We start from the raw sequence: 21,363 nt of genomic DNA on the forward strand, positions 1-21,363 counted from the left end.
GTTTTGTCTCACTGTCTCGTTGTACCAGGTTAAGTTAATTTCTTTCTCTATGGCTTCCCATCTTGAGTGTTGTTTCTCGTATATCAGCAGAGTGTGAATCACCTGGGAACCTAAATATAGATCTCCTAGCCCCACCTCAGACCTTGTGAATCAGAACTTCCACCATGAGTCCTAGGAATCTATTTAAAAAAAAACCGTCCTTGGTGCCCCTGCTGCAGGCAGGCAGTCTTCTGCTGGCCTTTGAGAATCCCATCTGCGCTTACAGACTCTATGAGGAGGTCCTAACTCGAGAGCAAGTGGGTGTTTTCTTTGTCATTTTAAGCCCATCCCTTCATCTGTCCCACAATGTTCGAAACTGCTGCTCTGTAAGTCAAGTCACTGTGGGATGAACTTTGAGGGTAGTCAGTTGCCAGGTGCCTTTGCAGTCTGAATATTGGCCACTGTTACATGGACATCTTAAACCTGTGTGTTCTCTGATTGGAGCCAATAAGTGTGGCATGGCTGCCTATCTTGTTTTGGCGGGGATGCCCTCTGTCATCCAGATTTCTGTCCAGGAATTTAATGTTCCCCAGGTCAGAGCAGACAACATGGCATACTGTCCTTCCTCATTGTATTTGTCCAGTTCTCCAGCTCAACCTTCCCCTTGGATCCGCAGAGGGGGACATGCTTGGACTGGCTTCAAGCTTGAAGTGTATTCACTGGTCTCCAGAGAGATAGTGGAAGGCCTGACCCCTTTGCCCTGGGGCCTACCTGGGCTACACAAGTTACTGAGGGCAAGGTATCCCTGTAGGTTAGACTTCTGGGGTCAGTAACCTTGTTCCAGTTCTGTTTTGGTACTTTTTCAGGTAGACCTCTTTAAACCAGAACCCTTAAAATATTACCAAAAATTGAAACAAAATGAAGTGGTAGGGATTGGTCAAATGGTTAAGAATAGAGTATGCCAAGAAATGATATTCACAGAACTTTATCCTTGGCCTAGACGGACAGCAAGCTTCCAAGTTATAAAGAATAAGCCACCTCCTGGTTAGTCTACTTCCTGAGTACCTGACCTCCATAGCATGCTTACTGTGGACTTAAGAGTTAAATGCTAGGCCGGGAGGTGGTGGCGCACACCTTTGATCCCAGCACTCAGGAGGCAGAGCCAGGCGGATCTCTGTGAGTTCGAGGCCAGCCTGGTCTACAGAGTGAGATCCAGGACAGGCGCCAAAACTATACGGAGAAACCCTGTCTCAAAAACAAACAAACAAACAAAAAAAAAAGAGTTAAATGCTAGCCACTTTGAATATGGTAGATTTGTTTGTGTTCTTGAAGAAGGTCGGCTCATTGCTCAGACGAAATCTAAGTAGTGGTATCATCCCTGTGTGTCCCTGCTAGTGTGCTCCATGTATTTACATTTGGGAGTTTTGTCTCTGGATAAGCAGCAGGTTTCATTTTTATGCCAGATAAGAAAATCAGTAATCAGGAGAAAATCCCTTCGGGAAATCTTATTTCCAGGTGATAGCTGCTGCTTTAGGATTTTTGAGGTGAGGTGGGGGGATAGCACTAGAGACCATGAGCTGTGGTTTGGTAACAAAGGGATGTGAACTGACCCTAGAAATGCATGAACAAGAGACATTTAATGAGTCCTGACAGTTCAAGGACTGAAGGAGATTAATCTTTTTTTTTCCTGCCCACCCAGTCTTCATACAAATGTAAATATGTCTCTTTCAACAAGTTGCTGAATGTGGTTTTAATTTATAAGCTAGAGACCAGACTTGCTGAATGTCCCCTCAGGAGTGTGTGTGTGTGTGTGTGTGTGTGTGTGTGTGTGTGTGTGTGTGTGTGTGTCTGTGTGTGTCTGTGTGCTCTCTCTCTGTCTCTGTCTCCCCCTTTCTCACCCCATCTCATCCCCTCTCCCCTCTCCCTCCTTTTCTGCCCCTTTTTTGAATTTGCAGGTTTTATACTTTTTGAGCTGGACATTTCCCCCTATCACTTTTCTTCCAGAGACATCCCTGACCCCGTTGTCAGAGGGCTTTAAGACAAGAATAGACTGCTGTATTTCTTAAAGATGTTTTTGAAGTTCTCAGAGGAAATACATGTGGTTTTAAAACATAACTAAATCAGTAGCTGAATCCACGCTGAGATTGAGATTTGAAGAGCTTGTCACTATTGCCGTATCAGACTTTATACAGTGTATGCAGAGCCCATTGTTGTTATTTATGACCCTGTCTGCCTTCCATTGTGGACTTCTTCCAGCCTTGGGGAATTTACATCATTCCTAATAGCAAAAGGCTTTCTGGTTCCCACAGAGTTGTTCAAAGCCTGACTCATGCTCCTTACGTTAATTGTTCAGCTCTGAAAATACAGCACTTACAGGGTGTGGCTGTGAGGGGGAAATCAACTGTATTTACAGGGCATCCAGGACATGTTTAGAAGTGTTTCACACATAAATCTCCATCGCTCCCAATCTCTCTCAGCCTGCCCTTTTTTGCTTCCCCCCTCTGATTTAACTTGAAGTGTTCCTTTTCCAAAAATTAATTTTAGGAAACAACAAACTAAAAGAATGACACGTTACAATGCAATATAACCAAAAATAGCCAGTTATACTATGTTGACTGACAATTAAAACCAATTTAGGTTACAGGTGGACATGTCTTTGAAAGATCCTGGCCCAGGTCTGAAGCATAGGCATGGGCCAGAGCTCAAGAACCCTCCTAAGTTAGTGTTGTGAGCACCGATTAGATCAAGCTGTTAGAGATACCATGGAATAATACTTGTGGCTCAAGGACTAGCACTATTCGTTCCTAAGTAAGCCTACATAAAACAAAGATCTACGGACAGGTACCAAACTTCCACATGGTCACAACGTTTTATAGGAATTTGGTGGGGAAGAATACCTGGTATCCCAGGAAACAAGAACAGATAACACCTTATCTGGGCTATCAGCTTCTAACCTAAGGGAAGAAATTCCCAAAACATGACATGGGTCAGCTCTGGCAAAGGTTGGCAGAATTTTAAATTTTGTGATTATCTCTTTATGAAGCTTCGTGGGTATGTTTTTTAAAGGTAGATAATTTGTGTATAAAATCATGGTGATGACTACTATAAGAAGGCAGAGACTCCAGGGTTTTTGGTTATTGTTCATTTAGTTTTTTTTAGTAACCAAGATTGAAAAGCTCCATTTTTTAAAATACCAATATTGAAAGGTTTAGTGATACTGTTTTAAGGCTAACAAAGACTATATTGTTAAATAAGGGGGTGTGGAGGAAATCTCAGGAGTGTCAGGATACTGGCTACTGTCTTCTCATAAGCATGCGCTGCTGGCTCAGGGACTCTGCCCTTTGGAGCCACCGAGAGACAGGTATTGTTCTAGATGGCTTGGGATCCGAATGTTTCACATTACAGATTTGTATGTTTGTGGTCTATACTAATGCATGAATTGTGTAGAGAAGAATATAAAGCCTGTGTGACACCAGAAAATCCCAACTGAAAGCAGTTGCAAGAGCCTCAAAGAGTAGTGTGTTTCACCTGGTATTGACAGAAGTAAAACATCCCTCCTGTAACTGTTTCCTCTGGTGTTCAGCTGGCAGACTCCTGTTTAACCTTGGTTGTCTTTTGGAGTAGACGAAAAGAACCAACCTCCACGGAGTATCTGACTATTTTGCTGAGTGTGCAGAGAGTTCGCCTTCTCCTGGTACAAAGCTCAAGAGAAACGCTCTACAAGAACTGTAAGTCCAGCATGTTTCCTGTTCTCATTTTCTGACTGCCTGTGTGGCTACTGGATCACCAGAAGTCTCTAACTTAATGAGAGTGTATGGAACCTAACCAGAAGCCCCTCTGCCGTTGGTCTGGCCCACAGCCATGTATTAATACATGTCCTTCCCACCTTCCTGTTGCTCTTGTTTTCTGGACAGTGGGAATGGACTCCTTGCTTCACAGGTGTGTGTGTTGCAAGGCGTGATTAATTACAAGCTCTTTGAAGATGAAAAGCACCTGCTGCTGGTGTGTTTCACACAGCTCTTGAGGTAACTGCAGACAGACCTAAAAACTACATTCCCTTTGTGAGATGCTTGCTTACTTTCGTGTAATTATGGCAGTCCTTGGGCCCCTTACTGCAATGTATTTATGGGTTTTTTTTTTCCACAAAGCTTAGCCAAAGTAAATAATCCAGCTTCAGTGCTTGAATTTAGTGGCTGAAGAAGTTTCTTGCTATTTGTAAATGTACTGTTGTCAACTCCTTGCCAAAATTAAGGGCTTTAGTCTCTCAGTTCCCTATGAAGTTTCTGTCTAGCCCTGGAAGTTTGTTTTATAGTTAAAATTTGTCTTGTCTATTATGTATCCTGTAGAAGAGGGAGATAGAGAGATAGATGATAGATAGATAGATAGATAGATACATACATACATACATACATACATACATACATACATATATACATACATGATAGTTAGATGATATATAAATAATAGATAAGTAGATGGATGATAGTTAAATGATAGATAAATAGATAGATGATAGACGGATAGATAGATAGATAGATAGATAGATAGATAATAGACAGATCCATGATAAGTAGATGATAGACAGACAGACAGATAGATAGATCTATAGATAGACAGATAGGGTAGATATACTGCTTGTCATGGTTGTACTTTATTTAATGTTAGTTGTCTGGATATTTTCCAGGACTGACCAAGTCCAATTAACTGGGGCTTATTCCCATATGGTTGATGAATAAACCTGACACCTTCTGAGAAATACCTTAAAATGTCATGTCATGAGGGGATTTTCAGATTAGTATTTACTCACAAATATAAACTGTGTGTGTGCATATTTGTGAATATGTGTGGGTGTGCACACATATCCAGTGCTTTGGATGTTATCTAAGCATTCCCTCTTAGTAAAAGTCAGTATATCAACCCCAGGAAGTATTTGCTTCTGACATCTGAAAATACATACCTGTTTGCTTTGGTTAAAATGATTCCATTTTAAAGTGATTCCATCATGATTCCTTTGATGAACCAGCAATGAAAACTTAGAACATACCCTAGTTTAGTGGAAAATGTGGAGGTTATTACTTAATCCAATCTATATTCAACATACACTTTGGGGATTTCCTAGATATGCTGGGGTATTGAGAATCCGGCTGGCACCTGCCTTGTTCTCAGGTGTAACAGCCAAGGGGTATGGGTTTGGAGGAATTCATGTCATTGTGAACCTCACATGCCATACAGTCTTTATTGTCCTTTTCAGTGTGAGAAGAACTGAGGCAAAAAGCAGTGCTGGGAGCAAATCACAGAGCAGCAAGGACCCTGTTGGACGATCTAGTGACTCAGTCATTACCGTGGTACCAAGGAGGAGGGATGCCTCAGCCATTCTCCCGTCAGAATCCATGGGTCAATCACAGGATGACATAAAAGCAGCCAAGAGCCACCGGGGGCTTCCTGTTCAAGAGCTGGAAAATGTTTCTCAGACTCAGCCAGAAGACACTAGCAGCCAGCAACAACCTCATCCCGGGGAGTGGTTAAAGACGGGCCTTCTAAGCGGGAGCCCTCTGGGTAGCTATGAGTCAGCACCACCAGGTCCAAAGCAAAGTCCACGAGCAGCCAAGACACAACAGAAAAGCAGGAACTGTGGCTCTGCCGAAGACTCTGACCACCGCAGGAGAGTTTCTCTTGGAAGTGATGGGTTCGTCCCAGGAGGCGTGACGGTGGAAAAGAGTACAGCTGTCGGTGTTTTGCCAGCGTTAGAGCTGTCAGATCCGGGGCTGCTTTTGAATCAAGATTTGGCAATAGCCACAGCTAAAGACAAGCTACATGCTTCGGAAAATCTCTCCTCCAGACACCTCATGACAAACAACCCAGGGCAGTCACAGCAGACCGTCTCAGCTGCAACCGATGAAAGATTAGCTACAGTTCAAGGAGGCCCGAGCAAAAAGAGAAAGAAAGTGCAAAGTTCTAGCAGAGGATGTAGTGGCAAGAAAAACCTGAGTGTCTAGTTCCTGGGATTTGAAAAGAATTGGGGTAATTACTTTAAATAAACACATATTTAGAGGCTGGAGGGATGTCTCGCCTTTTAAGAGCACTTATGGCTCTTGCAGAGGACCCAGGTTGGGTTCCAAGCATCCACGAGGTGACTCACAACCATCAGGAAACCCAGATCCCAGAGACACAACACCCGCTTTTGGCCCCCATGGGTACCAGGCATGCACATGGTATGTATACAAGCAGGCAAAACACACATACACATGAAATAAATTTTTAAAAACTGTTTGTGTTGGGATTAGACTTCACAGTCACCTCGTAGAGGCTGTTTTTCTAATAGGCTTGTTACTTTCTCATCATGTTTATAACTGTCTCCAGTAAATATTGTATTGACAGATAGTCACCTGTCAAGGAGAAAACCATGTATATAGGACCCCATAGAGCAGTCAGTAATGTTGGGCATTCTCACCCCGTCACTGTGAAGAACTCCTGGTAGAATACAAAGGGACAGTGCCGTGTGCTGCAGGCCACCTGCCCCTCAAACTGCGTACCTGACAATGAGAATACATTCGTGGTTCTTAGCATGTGGTTCTGTGCAAAATGCAAGTATTGGAGTTTGAGAGGAGCTGTGATTCTGAAATAACACTAGCGTTGAAGACGATTCCCTCGGAATTATTTCCTCCAGACTGGCTACCATGGCTTCCATCATGGGGACACATGTGGACATGTACACCCCTGTGCTCCCTTGGACTTGTGAACCATTTAGATTGGGTTTAGTGTGTGAGTCACTTAGTTCCCAGGTTCTCCTATAGGATGGACACAGCACCTAGGGAGCTGTGAGAGCTGTCATTGCCAGAAATGTACATCTCAGCCTTAGGCGAAGACATGGAAGACGTGTGTTCTGTGTGGTACAGGCCTGCCCTTGTCCTTGTTCACGCCTCCAGTATTGCAGTTACAGTTAAGACAGACTAAAACTCAAAGGGAGCTCAGTGGCCATTCCAGTTCCCAATTTGGAAAAATTCAGAGGGCATTAAAATATTCTCTTTGGTTGTATAGCCCGCTCTCAAGAAAGACAAGAAGCCCTAAGTTGTCAACCTGGAAGCTTCATCTGACCATGCCAGCCTCAAAGGACCAGAAACTACTTGCTGGTGTTCCTTTCCTTTCCCGCCTAGCTTTTTTCTTGAGAGCCGACTCCCAGCAGTTGAAGCCTCAGTGGAAGCATGAGCAGCCCCCATTATATACCAAGAAGCAGATCACTCAGAAAGATCCTAAAGTCAAAGCCAGTCTTATGAGATAATGGGTGCTTCCCACTCCAGAATCAAGATATTCTGACCTGGAATAAACAGGGTTTTAATTGTTTAATGATTAAGGTCATACTCAGTACTTATTTGTACTTAAATGAAAGATTTGCTTTCAAGAAATGTTTTGTTTTTCACATCTGTTCTATTGTAGGAAATAATGATTATTGTGACTAGGGAGAAAAAAATAGTATGTTTGGGTTGTACATAGATGGGGTCTTTTTCACAGCCTTCATGCACAATGGATTTTAACAGGATTAGCAGGGAATGACTCCGGGCTCCCACACTGTGGCATATGTTTAAGGAATTTTGCCTTTAAGCATTTTTCTTCAGTGTATCTGAAACACATATGCATCTCTTATTTCTTGAGTGGTTTTACAATTCTTTATGAGTATATGTACAAAGGGAAAAGTAATCCCAAGTGTTTTGTATCAGGTGGGGTATTAAATATTTTCTACTGTTGGGAATGATATGAGTTTTTATATTCTTAACAATTGTAATAACTTGGCATTTGAAAGTCTGAGCCCCTGTCAGTGTTGATAGTCAAAAACAAGTTCTTCAATCCCTTGATACTTCAAATTAAATTTATATTCAGGTCCCTGTGATTCTGATACTTACAGGAGATGTCCATCCAATTCTATTGATGTTACTATAACTAAAGAACTTTCTCAGTATCTGGGATGCTAAGCCACCTCTGTGTACTTTCAAATGACAGTCTAATAAATGACAGTTGGTTAGATCTTTTTGCTTTTTTCTTTCTTTCTTCCTCACCCCCCCCCCCCATTTAAAAATCCTGTGGGAAAGGCTGGGCCCGGTTCTGTCCTAGCACTTGGGAGGCAGACAAATCACTGAGTTCAAGGCCAGCCTCATCTACATAGTAAGTTCCTGGAAAGCCAGAACTACATAGTGAGACCCTATCTCAAAAGAAACAAACAGACAAAAAAAAAGTGTGGAAATAATCTGAGATTTTTCTTGCACAATTGCTTTTCTTTGCCACTGGAAGTTAACTCACCCAGGTATGCATATGACTCGTTAAATGTAAAGGGTCACTTGGCACTGGGAATAGAGGAATAGCTACAGGGTTTTGCTCCCTTGATGCATGCTAAAGAAATATGGAAATGCATTTCCTTCTTTAAAAAACAAGACTCATGGGCTGTCGATGAAGTGGGTGCTTTGCATGTGCAGACTCTGGATTTGATCCCTAAGATACCAATACGAAGGAAAAAGGCACAAAAAATATGTAGTTTGATTCCTGCAGAATGTAGTTTATCTCTGGATGAACCTTCTCAAAGTGTATCTTGGAGATGATGATGGAGTCTCAGGATAATTGTTTTGTATTTGATGTCGTATTTGGATTTCAGCAGAGATTGTGCCTTTGGCTTCAGAAAGAACCCAATTGGGGCAGACACATAGGGAAGGAAACTTCTATGCCCAAGAGAATGGCCTAGGATCAGTGGCGGCATTTGTGTTTCCTTAAGCTCCTTGGCAGACTTTACTGTAATATTTCCACAAAACGGTAGTGAATGGCCCTCTGAATCACAAGCACCTTTTCAAGAGCCAAAAAACTCGCTGTGCAGCATGCTGAGACTGGAATATGGAAATTGTTTTAATTTCTTCTTTTCTCTTATGAGGAAATCACTGCATTTGGTTTGTCAAGACAAGAGAGTTCATTCCCCAGTATTGAAACAGCGATGAATTGAAACATGTTGGAGCAAGTTTAAAAAAAAAAAAAAAAAAGTCAAAATTCAACTGGTTTCTTTTAAATAGCTTAAAGCTTTCCACAGTACAAAATAAATTAAGCATTGTAAAATAAAGTTAACTCAAGTACAGAAATCTAATCATATATATCACCAGTTTTGCAGTTCCAGGGTATAATTAAATTCTCAGAAATCTGCAGAATCTCCTCTAATTTGGTTTCTATATATATATATATTTAACGTGACAAGGAGCAAATGTATGTCACTATGTAGCATTACAGGGCCTTGCGTGGATGAAATTTTCTTTATCGCGTGGACTCATTCAGACTGGTCTTCAAGTACAGCCAGCTAGGTAAGTTTCAATAGCAGCAGAGTATCACCGTGCTACATTGAAGTTTCCATCACCAGTGATTCTTACCGGAGATTGTGAATTGTAGTTTATTGAAGCAAAACTCAGTCAAACCGTGCATTTTGCTCCCCAGAGCAGCTGGTGGGCGCTAACTAAGCTCAAAGAATGCATATCCAAAGCACCCTTTTCTGAACATGTTATTCCTAATTATGTTCTGCTTGTAAGAATGTCTTTCCTCCCAGGAGCATTTCTTGGGTTTTGGAAATCTTGTTAAGTTAAAGGAATCATTTGAACCACTAGCCTTAAAGATTTAGGTTTAGGGAACCTAGTGAGAATCATTAAGATTAAATTGACTCTTAAGGTTCTGAGCTGTCTTAACAGTGTGAGTCTGTTCCCACTGAGCTTCATTGGGCCTCTTAGGAAGGGCTTTCTATGCATGATCTTGCCACCTTCTCAGAGAACTCTGTCCTCCTCCCAAGTGAACTCATTTACATGTTGCATGAGCATCTGGTCTTTATTCAGGACTGATTGAAGTTCTGCACCACCTCTTTCTCTGTATCACCTTAATGTTCAGTCCCTTGGGCCTCTGGTCACTTGTAAATAGATTTCTCTGGTGGCCCTATACCAGTCCCTCCAAATGTGTTTCCGTGTCATTTTGAGAATGTAATGAGAGCTGTATGTGAAATATGAAGAATGACTGAATGGGTAAACCCATTTCTTAGTGTTTTGGTCATCTTGGTACACTGTGTGGCAAAACCCACACAAAAGATATCCTGCCCTGTGCATGAAACCTGGACTGGAGAGCTAAAACCATGTAACAACAAGGTACTGCAAGCTGCAAACCCAGGATCCAGGAGCTACATTGCCATTAATAGGTTTTTATATATGTTTTAATATAAGTCACTTAACCTTCCAGGCTTCAGTTTCTTCATCTGTCAAAGTTGTCTAGTATTTTAAGTGTAACCCATAGTCGTTTAAGTACTGAAATAAGCATACCACAACCTTATGTTAATTTCTCCATCTGTTCAGAAAGGCTTCCCTACAGTGGACACTAGTTGGAATCACCTATGTATCTTGTAGCTCAGTGTAACTCCCTGGGATTGGTTGGGCCTGCATTTTTGTATTTTTTAAAGCCCCCCAAACAATGATTTTCATGTGATGCCATAGTTAGAAACTACTTTTTCAAAATGGGGTATTTGTACGTATGTAAATCCTGGATGTTGAGAGGCAGGGTTGACTGAGACAAATATCCCTTAAAAGAGGGCTTCCTCCACATCCAAAGTACACCTGCTTTCAGACAAAGGAGACAAAGAAGTCTTTAGGGACAAGGTGTCAATTAATAGCTATGCATTTTAATCAGAGGGATGTGTTTCTTTTACTTCTGAGGCTCCTCTATTCTCTTGTGTTAGACCCTACACATCCACACACACACCATTCCCCACATTGAGATACTGCTACCCTCACTCGGAAGATGAGTTTTCAAAGTGCCTAAATAATTGTCTGGAATTTCTACATAAACCTCTGGGGTTTGCCTTTGATCCATGATCATTAATATCATTAATAGGCTCTCTAAAAGCACATGTGAATCTCAAGCTAGCATTTGGCAGAGCAACGGAAGAACGAATGCTTTTAAAATACTTTGGCTCAGAAAGCGCATGTGAAATAACCCTGTGGGAAAATCGGGAGACTTTCTCATCGTGCAAAGGATTACCTAGGATGAGATACTGACCTTGTATTTTAAGTTCAGTTACATTTCTTAAAACCTCATTCATTACCGAGCCTGATTTATATTAGAGGGTAAATTAGGTTGTGAGAGGCTTCTATGATGATGTACAATTTGCGTTTGTCTGTTGCTTTCTGTAGAGTTCCCAGAAGACGTGTGTGTGTGTGTGTGTGTGTGTGTGTGTGTGTGTGTGTGTGTGTGTGTGTGTGTTTTGTGGTTTCTTTAAAAAGAAAACCAACTTCTGCAGGAGATTTACTACAGCTTTTCTCTCAGAAACTAGCTGGAGACATCTTTTTCTGGGGCTCTAAGGCGATCAAGCCCCAGAAGGCGAGTGTGTCAGGGTGAGCAGAGCGCTGACCTCCACGGGGAAGAGGTCACTTCAGCACAGAAGACTCAAAAGGGAGGAAGAGAAAGCAACTCCACAGCAGGGATTTGACTTGCTTTAGGGCAGAAGAGCTGCTATAAAGGAGTCCGCAGTCTCCCACGCCCTTTCGCCTCCTCTTCTGTTACTGCTTGTCACTGTGCTCAGCACACTCACCACGCCACACACACACACAAGCACACTTAGCTCTTACTTCTACTAAATGCCGCACACCCTTTCTCCACCTGCCCCCAAGCAGTGGGCAGATTGGCAGCCCTTTCTCCAGAGGAGGCAGGTGATGGGATGGCTGGATATTTTTCTAGGCCCAGTGACTCCTTAACATGCCTGTCTGGTGAGAACACAGAGGTTTCTTTCCCAAAGCCACTGTGGGTGCCTGGAAGGGCTCATATCAGCTCCTCCATTCTTGTCAGAGGAAGGTTGAGTAGGTAAATCAGAGTTGGACTGGGCGTTTGGTACAATATCCCAGGAGGAGGAGTCTGGAAAAAGCCTCCTTCCTCTAAGGATGCCAGAAGCTTGTGAAACAGCAGCATGGTTTTATTTACATATTCCCCCCTTAAAATGCTACCCTGGTAAGCTTTTTCCTTGTGCCATTCTGCACAGTAGGAGATGCACAAGAAACACATGGGAAAGCTTTCTCCAGTGGCTCACCAGTGAGGAGGGCTCTGTCCATCCAAAAGTATCTCTGGAACCAGGGCCTCTCTGTGTAAAGGAGTAGGGGGCAGAGGAGTGTATCTACTGTTAAGAGTTTTATTGTGAAGCTAAGAATCTCTAATTGGAAAGAACTCAAGGACAAATATGCTCCATCCATCTATGAACTTTCTACAGCAAATTGGCATGCTTTCCCTTGAAGATGACATTTCTTATCAAATCTGATGTTCTCCTGAACCCTGGTTGTACATGAATTAGGCTCTTGTTTTATGTGTTTGTTAGGTCTAATCCCACATTCCTATAATATTTTAGGAATGCCCACTGAATTTGCAAGAACCCTTGGCTGCTCTGCTGGCAGCTATGCATGTCTGCCTAGACCAGCTGCCATGAGAGCAAGACAAGGGAGAGAGAAGGTTGGTCTTGACATTTAGTCTGTTCTCTATCCAGGGGTGTGGAGGGGAAGACCACTATGCAATGTGACAGGCATGGAGTGTACATAATTGTTGGGAAAAGCTCTATAGGGGAGGAACTATTACAAAAAGTATTTCTGGAATGCCCAATCTACTGAAAACGTCTTAAAAGTAGTCAAATGTCAGGTCCTTTCACAACAATAGGAAACTGATCCAATACCATGTCCCAAAGCCCTCCAAATCCAGGCACCTGAGCTGGGCACTGATTTTAGTGGGAGGATGGAGAAAGGAGAACTGCTTCAGTCAAAGGCTGTGGTCAGCAATGTATCCATGCAGACCACACAGTTGTGTGGAATTTAACAGGGCCCCAAGTTGTTTTTCGTATGTTTGCTTGGTTTCGTTTTTGTTTTGTTTCTTGTAGTCTTATAGTTCATTCTCATCTTAAATGGGCTTTTCTTTCTGCTCTACTGGTAGCAGGCACTGAACTGATCAAGGAAAAAGGCAACCCTTTGTATAGTCACCACCAGAGTGTCTGGATGTGAGCACAGCCTGGGTCAATCCCCTTTATAAGAAGGCTGTAGCTTTCCATTGCTATATAACAAATTACTATGGATTTAGTGCCTTGGCAATGCATAAATCAATTACCCCATCATTTATGACACCTTTTAGCCAGCTCCTCTGTTCAGTGCCTTATAACACTGAAATTGGGATGTTAGTTACATTTTATCCTCATTTGAAGGCTCAACCAGGCAAAGGTCCATCACTGAACTCCCTTGCACTGTAACCTTCCTTGCAACAGCAGGTAAAGCCGGGAATCTCCTAGAAGTCTTTGCCATGAGCCCTCCTCCACCTCATTAATGGAGACACCTCCATTGCCTTGAATATCTCATACACTGAGTTCACTGACTTCTCCTTTCGTGACCAGAGACATTTTTCTTCTAAAAACAAACAAAAAGCATTACTGTGGTATTGTGACTATCTAGTGTCCCTGGGAAATTTATATTTTAATGTCTACCCAAGTGAGACATTACATTTACAAACATCCATCACTGTAGTACCAGTATTTGTTCAATAACAAGGGGCCAGGAATCCTTGAAGGCCATCGCAGATTTTGGCCTACCACTAGATCCTGCAGCCTGTAGCTCTTCTTTGATATGTGTCCATCTAACTGAATACCTTCATCTTTTAATGGATTCTTATCATATCACAATTGAAAAACTAAATAGCAGCCTATTTTCTTTTTCCTATAGTGTTTTCAATACTGCATGGCAAAGCAATTGAGGCACAAAGAATTCTGGAAATCTCCAAGTCGGTCCAAACCCAAAGCACAAAAACAAGGCCCTAGTGGGAGAAAAGTTCCAAAACCAGAAATGTGGATGGAAGAGCTGTTACTGGAATCAAGGAAGTCTGGCCCAAAAGCTCTTGCCTTTGAGGATACATACGGTCTGCCTTGCACACCAAGGGGGTGAAAGTAACAGTCAAATGATGAGCCAGGCCAGTGTGGAAGCAGAAGTGCTGGAGGAAATATTTTAGAACCTCTCTGGTAACTGTACTACAGCCAGCGTTGTTCAAATGAGAACACCCAGGAAGCTGGAGATGGTTGGGTGTGGATGGAGAAAGGAGGGCGTGATGAGACCTGACCCTCTTCCCATCTCATCCCATCCTGCTCCTTTTTCTTTACCCCAGGGGCACATTGCCTTAGTTTTATTCAAACCTGCAGGCCATCCACATTTGCCCTATGCTGCTGCATTGTGATAGGAACTTTCTAAAATATATTTCCAACACTACAAAGCCATAGGGAACCCGTTGAGAGTATTTGAGGGTTCCAACTTGAATTTGGAGGATTTATATTTCTCTCCACAGGATGGAGTTTATCCAAATCATTCCTTCGTGGGTACTTGGTACAGAGGGATGGTCTGGCCACACTGACATTGCAAACAGGGACAGATGGGTAAAAGATGACTCAAAGGGGTGATTCTAACTTATCAACCTGAGTGGGAGAAGGCAGAGAGTGAGTAGCATTTTAGTGAGGAAAAGCAGAGCTGTGACCAGACAGTTGTGAAGACATATCTGTAGCAGCTAGCTGTAGGAACCAGTGACCCACTGGACATAACCACTTTTGGCTCATTCAATCTGGATTTTAGTAATTTTAAATGATCAGATGATTTTTTATTACTATAATATAGAAGGAACCTTCTCGATGATGTAGGCATGTTTAGGGAACATGGTATGAAGCTTGATTAACTACTACTACCACACACCCCAAGAGGATGGTTGCATCAGGGAGGCAAGCAGACCCAATAGTGACACTACAGTTTTGAAATGCCCATGAAGTTTTCTGAATATGCACGTGTGTGTGTGTGTGTGTGTGTACATGTATAGCACTGCATGTGCACACAAGCAAGGGAAGGGTGAAACCTATGGAGACTTGTCTGTTTCCTCTCTGAACCCCCTTTCCTGCAATTCATTTTCTAATTCTATGAAGCAGAAACCTAAAGAGGAAGTCTGAAACTTCCCAAGAACAAAGCAACAGCCCAAAAGGGCTAGAACTTCATCTGTGATTCAGAAAATACCTATTTCTCCCCAACTCAGAGATGCCACTATCAAGGTAAATGCAGTTCAAGTATGGTACAGGTATCTTCTCCCTGGAGGCTCCATGAGCTTTTGTATTTATTTCCTGTTTAGCACAAATCACAGTGCTTCATGGAGATCTCAGCCAAGGCTGGATCCTGGTATAAATCTGGTAAGTTCCCAGATGAAGCATAACACTGAGCAGCCCAGGAAGGAAGGGCTCCCAAGTTCTAGGCCTGGCTATTGCTGTCTGAACAATTCCCAAACCTCTTGAGGCCTCAGTTTGCCCTTCTGGGATCCTTTGATGGGGAAGATCACTGCTTATACTAGCATTCGGCAACTCTGTGATGAAGACTTTTCAACTGCACATGTCTCTGTGAGGATGAAGCAAAGAAGCTTTTCACCCTCCTTATGCTAACCACAGAGGGGACAATCAGTATGGCTGCCTGAGTAGTCAGTCATTAGAAGGGCAGCTGCAAACCTGTGCCTCCCCTGGAATCACCAGGAGCCACACACACGCCCTGCCAGGACAACATGACTTTAAAACAAAGCTGCATCTTTCATGATGCTGGTGACTGCTTTTGCTCTGTGGATAAAGAATTCAACCCTTGGTACTCTGGTGTGGGTATTTTCAGAGGGGTGGGTTGGGGAGGCTATGGGCCGACTTCCATTCAAGGTTCTTACTGGATTTAAGAGCCTTTACTGTAAGATAATTTCCCTGACTTGCATATCACAGGTTAATACTGGACCCGTGCATAATGATACATAATTTGAGACTTGTAAAAGCTGCTTTGGACTTGAAAGAAACACACTCTATGCCAGAAAGGTTGTACCTGGCATGCAAGAGCAAGCACTGCAGCTAGAATCTATGTCCAAAGCACGGAGGACACACCCTTTTGACATGGTCTCAGAGGATGCCATACAGGTCCCTTGACTGCCAGGCGACCACACTGCCACAGTCCTGCAAGCACTCACTCCCAACCTTGCTTGCCCTTTTCATGACCACCAGAAAGCAATTGCTCACCAAGGAAAATTCCTTACCTTTAGTACACCGAGAAATATCACATGAAGTTGAAGTGATGCAACAAGATTGTCCTAATGACCTCTAAACTGTTTTTAAGGCTTCTGGGACAAGAACCTCAAAGAACTGCCTAGGGGACCCCATTCTACCTTAGATAACCAAGCCATTGTTGGCATTGTTAGAGACTGACATAGTATGAGCCAGGAGGTTTAGCTGCTTGTGCAGTGGGGGGAAAAATGTTAAGAAAAATAATTGTTGTTTTTGCAAACTATCTATTTAAAAACTGAACCTCAGGAAGCAGATTTGTGTTCCAGTGCTTGGATGAATCAGAGCTTACAAAGTATAAATACACATTAGCAGGAGAAGGCTTCCCATAACCCCTATGCTTATGTCTTCCCAGCCCGGGAACCTCTGAACTCCTGTTTCTCATTCCCAGTAGAAGCGAGAAACCAACCCACAGTCAAAACGGAAGTGGTGGAGCTTCGTTCAGCTGAAGTCCAAACCCCGAAGGGCCTCTAGGACAGATTTTGTTTTGTTTTTTCTTTAGAAGCAGCTGATATTTAGCAGCTTACTTGTTCACTGTGAAACAAGCAGGTATAACATTTAGGAAGGTGGGGACCATACACTCTGCTTTCTTTGGCTCCTTTCTACCAAAGAAATATTACTAAATAAGTTAACTTTGACTCACTGACCCCTCAGATCAGCTAATAAAGATGAATCACATAGACCACAACTTGCTTAAGGGGCAGTGTAATCATTTTACTTAAAAATGATGTCAGGTGGTAATTTAGCAACACATTGGCTTCCAGGCTATTTAATTTCATTTAACAAGGAGGAAAAACATTGTAATTAATGAAGAGCATATACTTTAGTACTTCAGTGGAGTTGTTCTCAGTTTTTACTGTGTGTAAGCAAAAGGGGGAAGGGACGGAGGCGAAAGCTTGTTGCAAATGTAGATGCTAAGACCCTACCTTGGTGGGTTCTGATCCCACAGGGTCTGGGGATGGGCCTGGAGTTCTGCAATGAAGAAAGTGGGAGGCATGCTTCTTGAGAGTCTCACCTGCATTTAGTTAAGTAAAGTGTCCACCTGTCTCCTACTTCACAGTTGTCTAGAATCTGGGGCTAGTTTCTCAGGTAAAGCCATCAGCTTCAGGGTAATTCTCATCTGGTGTCGTCTCATGGCATATTCTAACCTTAGGATTCAAGCTAGTGAGATTCTGGACTGGAACTTTTCTCTTTCAACGCTTCTTTAAGGAGGGCTGAGAACATCTCCCGGAGTACTGAAGCTCAGTCCTGTTTTCTACCCCTGACCCCAGCATAACCGGGCCTGCTTTGCTTCCTTTTCTCTCCGCAATCCTGGCTTTGAGCCGTGCCCACAGGAGTCTGACCTATGCCCTCCCACTACTCAGTGTCGGGACTGAAGGCTCGTCAAGGCAACACCCATGAATCTCAAGATCACTTCTCTCCTGGAATGAAGAACTGCAGAAGCTCATTAATTTTTTTCTTGGCACAAAACTACTTGGCAGCTATCCAAGGAATTCTGGAGTCCTGCAGAATCCAAGTTTACAAACCACCAGAACAAGGTATTACTTCAGACTGCTATTTGAATCTGGTGCTGTTTAACAAGACTGTCTCCTGGCTTATAGGGTCCCTACTTTTTTTCTGACCCCACCTTGCAGAAACCAGCTGTCTACCCACAGAGATTAATGACAAAGTATTGCTTCACCAAGGCAAGATGTCGTGGGAATCTAAACTCATCCCTATCTGGGTCCTTCTGAAGTACTTCAATGAGGCACCCAAACAAAACACTGTTGGGCACTCTTAGGGCTGGTAGAGACACTGAATCCTTTGGTGGTTTCTGTTCATGCACAGAGGTTCAGGGGACACTCAAAACCCTTCATCCATCCTAAAATGAGTTGCCTACCTGCGAATAATCCTGAGACTGGTAGAAAAAGAGAAAACTTCCCAAGGACAAAAACAGAACATGCCTCTTCAACGTTGGCTGACCCCGTTTGTGTTATACCATTAAGTTCAGGGGCTTGTGGACAAGCCTGAATGCTAGGTGCTGGGGAGTGTTCTGAGAAAGGTAAGCTTTGGCTTCCTAACCAGAAGCAGGGAATTCCTGGTGACTCTGCACAGCCCCAGGAATTTGTCCATGTGGCTTTCACAACTCATCCCTTGCTGAAGAGGAACCAGAGGCCAGCTTCCTGAACCCCGCCATGTGGGAACAGACAAGGCCCCTGGAGCTACCGGGAGCCTCATTTCTTGCCCTTTACAGATATGGAGGACAGTTTGATATCAGAAATTCTCAGGAAGTCAGATACCCATCACCCAAAGTCTGCATGTTGAGGCAGCCCAATACTCATTCCCTGGGTCAAGGTGGTAACTAGATGGGCCCAAACATCAGACTACCCACTGTGTGGCAAAGAGAATCTCCAGGGATAGGCATACACATAAAGCCATAGGGTGTGGTATATAACGACAGCAGGGTATCGCTATTAATCCAACCCAAACAGCTAGGAGGAAAAAAAAAAAAAACACAAAAAACGAGAGAGCACTAAGTGTCTGTCTTCACCCCACACCAATCCCAAACCTATTTAAAACCCTGTTAGTGCAGTGGGCATCCCCTATGAATGCTCCCAAACAATTCACCTCCACACTGCAAGCCATTAATCCAGTGGTATTTATTCAAGCAGTATTCACACTTGTCAAATAACCAGGGAATCGAGGGATCCCACAGCTCCCGCCTTCACAGCAGCCCCAAGGTATTTTTTTTTTAAGAACTCAGATAAGCTTTGCTGTTTGAAAGCCTCCAAAAGTGCGTCACCCTGGCCCCTTCCAGATGCTCCATCAGACTGAATGACCAGCACCAAACAGTGGGATGGAAAAGCCAGCAAGAACTACATAAGCTCAGAAGAGGCCACACTGTTCCATGTTTTCATACAAAAAATTTAATAAATATTACTTTTCAAAATTTATTGCCAGGAACAACACATCAGAGATGCATTCTTATGTTCATATAACACTAATAGGACAATACAAAGTATCTTCCCAGTCTCAACGGTGAACCAGGATTACTCTGTCTTATAAGCCTTTTTGATCTTGAACTTGGTAATAGCACTTTGATATCCTCACTTAAGGCAGGCAGTGTACTCTATGATAAATCTAAACAGTGATCTAACTGAACATTTTATGGTTCAAGTATTCAACTAGCTTATTAGAATACTCCCTAAACGCAGTAGACAACAACGAAATCAAATCTCCAAGTGGTTCAGCGTTACATACGAATGGTGAAAAGGAATCAGAATTTACAAAGTAAGATTGGTGCGCTTCCGCCTTCACACAATTAATTTGATACTTTGAATGAGATTCAACCACTCACATTCTGGCTACAGCAAATCATAGCTCAGTTCGTTCCCTTAAACTGCTCGGTAGCAGATTACCTGCCTGTCTCTTTTCAAGTCTAAAGCAGGAAAAAAAGAAAAGAAAGAAAAGAAAAAGAAAAAACCTGTTCTAGACTAATTCTCAATCTGCCCCAGTCAGTCCTTAAAACGTGTCTTAAAGTGATGCCCTAAAGGAAGTGTTTGAACACCTGACGTCGGAAAGAAAAAATTCCATCAGTATTCCCAGGTGAAGAAGCCTATCTTATCCTTTCAAGAGAAACTACTATTCCAAAACACCTTAATTTTGGCTTACAGGCAACATGTAATGAGAAAAGTTCACCAAAAAGGAAAAAAAAGTCATATTCTTACAACACTATCAAAAACCTTCAGTTCTAAACACATTATGTATAAATAAAAAGGAATGATGGTTTAAGGCTCTTGATTATTAAGTTAATAAATCAAATATACACAGTGATTAATAAAAAAAATTATTTACATAACTATACAAAAATTCTACTTTTGACACATTTTTCCTCTTTAAATTCTTCATTTTACCAGCAACTGCTGACATCAAAGCCCCCCTCCCCCAACAACAAAAATACAATAAAAAAAATAAATAATAAAGTCATTTGTGATAGTTGCTGTGGTTCTGAGCTTGCAAAAAGGCACTTTCAAATACAGAACTACTTGTACGTCATCATAAAACCAATATACAAAAACAACTCAAGAGTCAATAAATATAAATAGAACTATGATCCTAATGCTGCGTCACCATTAGGACCGCTGGCACAAGTGGAAGCTCCTGGCTAGGGCTGGGCAGCTCCTGGGAGCCCCCCGATATGTCGGCTGCAGGGGAATGTACACCCAGGCACATTCACTAGGTTTTGCATAGCATGAGCGCTGCACGCGATTTCCCAGCCAACCACAGAAAACTACCAGTGCCAGTGGAAGCCAGCTTGTCGAAACTTAAATTAACACAGGATTCCACGTCAACAGCCTCAGACTGGAATACGACAACAGTTTAAAGAAACTACAAGCCCCGGGGTGCCCTCAGACTCTACCTATGGTGGCAGCCCACTGTCTGCTATACGATGTACTCCATCCGGTTCAAGCTCTGGGCACTTTCCAAGTCTCTGTTGTCCTGTTTGTTTGTCCAGTTCGGGTGTTTGGTTGGTGTGCCGCTGGGGGCCTTCTCCTCTCTGTCTACCAGTGTGTACACTGGCTGTTTGGCAAACCTGACTTTCTGCTGGTGTTTATCCATGTCGTCCTCCTCCACTTCGGAGTTGTGTGTCCTTATTTTGGACATTTTGGAGTTTTTGTTCTCATAATCCTTAATGGGGACGGTGTTGGCTCCATGTTTCTCAATGGGGTTTTTGATCTGGTTCAGCTGTTCCCGCACATTGTTGGTGGTGTTGTCCTCAGAGGCAGAATGAGTGTGGCTGTTGGGCTTCCGCCGCTTCCGAACACACCAATAGAAGGCTGTCACCAAGCAACAGACCCAAGCCACGGTTAAGACAGAGCTCAGCAGAGGAACCAGGAAATCTGTAAGAGAGGCAAAAGACCAATGAACTCAAAAAGAAGAGCTATCACCATGGGAACAGAAAAACACCAACACTGGTTCTCCTGTATTCAGTTCCTGAGAGGGGCACTGTGGGGACAAGTCCCTTTTCACAACAGAAGCTACAGTTTGTCACTTCACAGCTTGGTAAACTATTGCTGAGATGCTGGCCCTCTAAGGTATTTGTCTGCAGAGGCACCTGCTAAACACAGTAGCACTCCTATGGTCCCTCCCAACTTCACAGGACAGGGGTTGCTTCTGGTCCCAGGGAGTCTGGCTACTTTGGTGGCTCAGGATCAAGGCCAATTTCAGAGTCAACAGAAAACCAATACAAGCATTAACAAGGCAAATTCCCCAGAGTC

General features: G+C 43.0%; 2 protein-coding genes across 5 annotated transcripts in view; one reads left to right on the forward strand and one right to left on the reverse strand.

The window, feature by feature from the left end:
- Nucleotides 1-7,998, forward strand: part of Slx4ip (SLX4 interacting protein) — a 175,587-nt gene extending 167,589 nt beyond the window's left edge. For all 4 annotated transcript variants that reach the window (XM_052724668.1, XM_052724666.1, XM_052724669.1 and 1 more), the window contains 2 exons: nt 3,604-3,707; nt 5,231-7,998. In XM_052724668.1, coding sequence (XP_052580628.1) covers nt 3,604-3,707; nt 5,231-5,975 — 849 coding nt within the window. In that variant the 3' untranslated portion in view covers nt 5,976-7,998. The remainder of the gene's footprint in view (nt 1-3,603; nt 3,708-5,230) is intronic.
- Nucleotides 7,999-18,725: 10,727 nt separating this feature from the next.
- The window catches only part of Jag1 (jagged canonical Notch ligand 1), a 35,775-nt gene continuing 33,137 nt past the window's right edge, over nt 18,726-21,363 (reverse strand). The window contains exon 26 of the mRNA XM_052725011.1: nt 18,726-20,985. Coding sequence (XP_052580971.1) covers nt 20,528-20,985 — 458 coding nt within the window. The 3' untranslated portion in view covers nt 18,726-20,527. The remainder of the gene's footprint in view (nt 20,986-21,363) is intronic.

The sequence above is a fragment of the Peromyscus californicus genome, unplaced genomic scaffold, assembly GCF_007827085.1.
Source record: "Peromyscus californicus insignis strain IS unplaced genomic scaffold, ASM782708v3 Scaffold_7__1_contigs__length_154581171, whole genome shotgun sequence".
NCBI lineage: Eukaryota > Metazoa > Chordata > Mammalia > Rodentia > Cricetidae > Peromyscus > Peromyscus californicus.